Consider the following 5,532-nt stretch of genomic DNA (forward strand, 5'->3'; position numbering starts at 1 on the left):
CGGTTAAGGCTCTTTCATGCCTCTAAAAATGATTTTAGAGGCATGAAAGATTAGGTTCACAGTTCTGTAATCCTCACAATTTTGTGCATTATTTTTCTTTAGAATTGATATGCAGAGCGATGTTGTAAAATATTTAGGTAATTCAATTGTTTTATGGACGTGCTGAATGGTGTCCACTAAGTAGATGTTATTATTATCAGTCAAAGCTTTCAGCAGTTTTGTAGGGGATGCTATCACACCCAGAGGATTTATTACTAAGAAGATTCTTGATTATGTGTTGTACCTCATTTCTTGTAGGTAGAATGGGTATCTGTTGCTGCACATAACTTAAGGTGTCGTAAATCGTCGCTCATGTTTCATCATCATCATAGAGGTTTGATAAATATTCCACCCATCTCTCATTTATCTTTTCGTTATCAATGTTTCCCTCTTTGTCCTTGATGTTGACACATTGTGTTCGTTTTGCTTTTCCATTAAGTTCTTTCACTTTCAGGAATGCTTCTCTGGTTTTGTTCTTTTTTGCGACACTTCTATCTCGGCCCATTGTTATTTATCGTCAAAGATATGTCAAAGATTCTTTCAATCTTTCTTCTTCATTTGCTCTTCTTTTCCATGTTCTTCTTTCATCGATAAGGTCAATTACTTTTTGCGTTATCCATGGGTTTTCTTTCTTTCTTCATGTTTACTGATATGGTTCTTAGCAGAAGTTATGATATCTGTTTGTTCCATTGGGAAGGTTCACTTTCATTTTGTAACTGTACAGCCAGTAGTTCTACAATATTTTCATTAAATTTTGATTTTACTGTTGCATTTTGAAGCATCTGTAAATCACATTTATGGGGTTGTTCCTTTTAATTTTTATTGCTTTCAGACGAACATTTATCATCATTAGGACTAGTCTATGGTCAGACTTGGTATGACCACAGTCAGCACTTGGCATGACCTTTGAGTTCCGTACTCCATCTAAGAAACGCTTATTGATCATAATGTAGTCTAACTGATTTTTATATCTTCCATCAGGACTTTCCCGGGTGAATCTTGCTGTTGGTGTTTGTTCAAAATAAGTGATAGTTACGATGAGATTGTGTTTGTTGCAGATGTCAACTAATTTTTGTCCTCTCTCATTCCGAATTCCAAGTAGAAATGGTCCCACATGGGCAGATATTCTCTCTGATCCAATTTTTGCATTCCAATCGCCCATAACACAAATTGCGGCATTTTTCTGGCCTCCAGCTACCTTTACACACCACTCTATTTCATCATACATGTTGTAAGCATCTACTTCTTCATTCTGTTCTGTAGGAGTACATATCTGAACGATAAGCATATCTCTGGGCTTGGCATTCACTAGAATTGCTATTACTCTATCTGATGTTTTAATTACATAAGTGTTTTTGTTACTAATTTTATTCTCCACAATGAACGGTACACCCCTCTTTGATATTTCCCAACTTGAAAAATATACTTTATATCATTTGGAAGTTTCGATTCAAAGTCCAACGAACCCTTTCAAAAGGAACTTATTCCCAATATACCAATCTCTCTCTCTCTCTCTCTCTCTCTCTCTCTCTCTCTCTCTCTCTCTCTCTCTCTCTCTCTCTCTCTCTCTCTCTCTCTCCCTCTCTCTCTCATCACAGTAGCAATCTTCAAGCAATTTCTGCTTTAAGCTTCTTTATAGCAGTCACTGACTAACGATGTCGTAGGGCCTATTGCATCACCCTGACCACCGTTCCGGCCGTAATGGAATGACCCGGGGTTTATTTCTCATCTGTTGAGACCTAGCGGAAGTTTTTACAGGATGAGCCTTCAGAACCATCCAGAACCAACAGTAAGATACAGTTTCTACAAACCAACCATTGAAAATAAAATAATATTTCTAAATAATCTAAGGATTATTTAGAAATATTAAATTAACGAGTAATTAATAGTGTAACCAAAGTTCTTTCTTAAAGACCTGTTTTCATTCTGGGTTTAAAGGATAATTTAGATATTAGAAAATAAATCAGTTCAACATTATTTCAATAAAAACTCGTCCTATTTTGTCCAAAAAAGCATGTAATATTTTCTATTTCTTCGTTCATGCAAGTCCAGATGTAGTCTCGTTCTCTTTACGCGAACGCACTCATAGATAAAGTGGTCTATTGGACCTCTTCTCAACAAATGTCGCAAACTGCCTCCACTAAAATTTCTTCGAGGGGGAACAACCGATTTTCTAAACAACTTGTTCGCCTGGTTATGGGGTATTCATTATAGCAGTCAGTATAATGAATTCATTATCCCCCCATCCCCCACCTTTCTTCATGTCTTGCTTATGAAAAACTTTGAAGAAAATTTTTTTCTCAAGTCAAATCGAAACCTACCATTTCATGGAGATATATCGAGGACGATATTCATAGTTTGGAAACATAATGTCTCCGACTTAAATAACTTTCTTTATTCCATCATTTACTCGTATCACGGAGAAATCCAGCATACGTGACACTGGAGGTGTATACGAAGTATTATTCATTCGAAATTGATTTCCAAAAAGGCAAACGCACTCTGTACACAGACAACAAATGTTGTAGCCTGCTTGCGGAGTGGTGTAGGTAAATTGCCTCAAGATTAGAAGAATATTTGGCAAAGCATGAGTCACTGGGCCAATGGTGGACGACCAGTAAAGATACCCAATCATCGTCATTAGGCGTAATCATCGTAGAGGTCAATGATTAAGACTAATCATCGACGACTATGTCTACAGTTTGCATCTGAGACATCTTTGGACCATTAAAGCTGAAACATAGTTGCCCTTTTTTGGAAGAATGTCGCTTCCAGCTATGTCCTGTGGACAGCTGCTGGAGAGTTAGGGTAAAATATATTATTACATAATATTAATACTAACATTTCTGGTATTAACGTGATTCAAGAGAGAGAGAGAGAGAGAGAGAGATGGCGCTTGAATTCTCGACATCGAACGCTCGCAGATCTACTGGAAGCAATCCTGATGGCGCGGTACAGCAAATGTCCTGCAATATTCGAAGGGCTTGTTAGAGTTCACATCACGACACGTAGCTGCAGTTCTTGAAGAAACATAGGCCTGCGAACTATAAGAATGATGGCCATAACATTTCCGCAGTGTATAAAACCATTATCTCCCATCTATACCGTAGTGACTGGCTTTTATTCTTCTTCTTTCTCACTAAATGCAGGATCACCTCAAGCATTGTGTACATTGCCCTCCTATTGCTAAACCGAACATTTACAGGCTTTCAATACAATCATCATTCTGCTTTCTTGCTGCTTGCCAACGTTTGGATAAGTCTTGTATTCCACTTTCCGCCAATTGCTGACACGTTATCTATACATAATTAGTTTTTTTCATGTAGTACCTTTATCTGGTATTAGCATGATCTGGCTAAACACCTATTTGAATTACTTTGCGACACACCCACGTCTTCTGCGTTGCTTCAACAGAATGTAAACACTTTAGCCGTTCTAAATAAACTGTACGTGTGGCGTAATATTACATGGAAAAGCAGTTTAAAGGACGAAGTGTGCCACAACCAAGGAACTAGACGTGTCTTTATTTTTGAAGACAGTGAGCCAGGAACTAGTTTAAACGGTCGGTCTATTGCTTATATAGGGTTAATTTCTTTGAGTAATGTGTGCATCCATGAGATCAGAATGAAATTTTTTGATCATTATTTGCTCTTTTTTTTTAATTGAAAAGAACATTTACGGATTGTAGCCTGGTATACGGGACAAAATTGGACTTTTATTTATTTATAAAACAGAAAATTTATTTATATTTTATTTTTTAATCTTGTGATTTCAAAAACTGTAGATAAGTTATAGAACAGTTGTTCCACATCTATTGGATTAAATAAAAGGGAAAAAGTACTCATCCTGATGATAATCTCAAATTATTTTTGATATGCTGCAAGATTTTTAGTAAAATAGGGCTGCTGAAATTTACCCCTCCCCTCTACCCGTATTATTTGAGTAGCGTATCTATTTCTGCCTTAAATGACTTTGAATTTTGTGTGTAATGTCATACTTTATGATAATTTAGTGTCATTGTTGTACTACGACGCTAGAAATCACTCTATAAGGACAGATTCTTTCTTTTTTCTTTGTTAAAAAAAATCTTTCTTTTTTTTCCTGTTTTTTTTTTTTAAAATTAAATCTGTCCAAGAATTGCTTTAAAAATCTTATTATCATATATAATAATTTTGTTGTTTTGACCAAAGCAAGCACAGTTTGACAAAATAATTCATTTATTAAAATTATTATGTGAGCATATCACCATACGACAATCTTTACAACTGAAACCCACAAAAATTGGATACAATTCATAAGTGAAAAATCTGGACGTTAACAATACTGTTTATATTCGTGTAATAATAAACTTAATTTTTATTTGTAATTTGCTTAAATTTGTAATTATTAAAATGAGTTAAATTAAAGATATCTGTTCTTTCCTTTACTTGTCAGGTTTTAATAGGATTTTAAACCAATATATTTAAATTACATTATCAATTAAAAATATGATATTCAGTGGAATAGCAAAATAAATTAGTTTAATTTGAACTAGAAATCCTTTGCTGGTTTCATAAGTCGGACAAAGAAGAATTGTTTCAGGTGATCTACTCCAAACTATTCTTTCAATTTGCATTATCTGCTTATAAGCATCATCATCACAATGTTTGGGATTTTCTGAAATTTTTCATGTAGCTCTTAATAAACAATAATGAACTGAAATAAAAGTTAAATTTAGTTCTACGTATTAGTTATAACTAAATTCAGTTGGAACACATAATAACGGCATAACACATAACTCCATTATACAAAAAAATTATCCTGTTAAAGTTACGGGGATAAAAATCATCCTTATCCTGTTTCTTTGAGTATCTCGTAAAATCTTAAAATCGTAATATAAACTTAAATTTCAACTTATTTTAATAAATAAAAGGTGTCGAAAAATATGTTAGGAGTTCTTTTAAAAATTTTGAAATATTTCCTTATTATTTAATAAAAATTAAAATAAAATTAAACATACTATAATTTTACAAAATTTAAAACTGAAATTAATAAAAAAGGAAATAAAATTCAAATTAAACACAAAATAAACTAGCAGTATTGTGTTAAAATAAATTCCATAGAACGTGTTTGCAATTCACTTCATGTTAGACATTAATACAGTGAAATTGTACAAATGAAATACAGATCACACAATATGCAACGGTAAATATTGTATTTCTGATGTTTTTTAAAACTTCTCTTCCGAGCCTTCGCTTTCAACAGAATTCGATTTCTTCAGGGAATGACTTGTACGTGAAACAGTCCTTGCAGGGATATCGTGTTCTTCGGGAACGTATCCCGGTAGGTCTCGGGGATCATTATCTTCAAAAGTGCTCAAAGCATCTGGAAAAACTGTGTCAAAGGTCGAGGGAAAAGGCTTCAAAATCACTGGGGGATAATAAGGAACTAACGATAGGGGATCGTCTCTCATACAAGAAGTATTCGCTTTCGCAGCTGATGAAGTTTTTCCCA

At 34.2% G+C, this 5,532-nt stretch overlaps 1 protein-coding gene across 1 annotated transcript; it reads right to left on the reverse strand.

The window, feature by feature from the left end:
• Nucleotides 1-799: 799 nt before the first annotated feature.
• LOC150109655 (protein CFDP2-like) lies at nucleotides 800-1,327 on the reverse strand. The gene has a single exon (XM_090402838.1). The coding sequence runs from the start codon at nucleotides 1,325-1,327 to the stop codon at nucleotides 800-802; it is 528 nt and encodes a 175-aa protein (XP_090258964.1).
• Nucleotides 1,328-5,532: the final 4,205 nt, after the last annotated feature.

The sequence above is a fragment of the Typopeltis vanoorti genome, chromosome 2, assembly GCF_054136105.1.
Source record: "Typopeltis vanoorti isolate ZY-2024b chromosome 2, IOZ_Tvanoo_1.0, whole genome shotgun sequence".
Lineage (NCBI taxonomy): Eukaryota > Metazoa > Arthropoda > Arachnida > Uropygi > Thelyphonidae > Typopeltis > Typopeltis vanoorti.

Coding starts and splice junctions, on each gene's coding strand:
- LOC150109655 (XM_090402838.1), bottom strand. CDS start 1,327: ATGCTTATCGTTCAGATATGTACTCCTACAGAACAGAATGAAGAAGTA.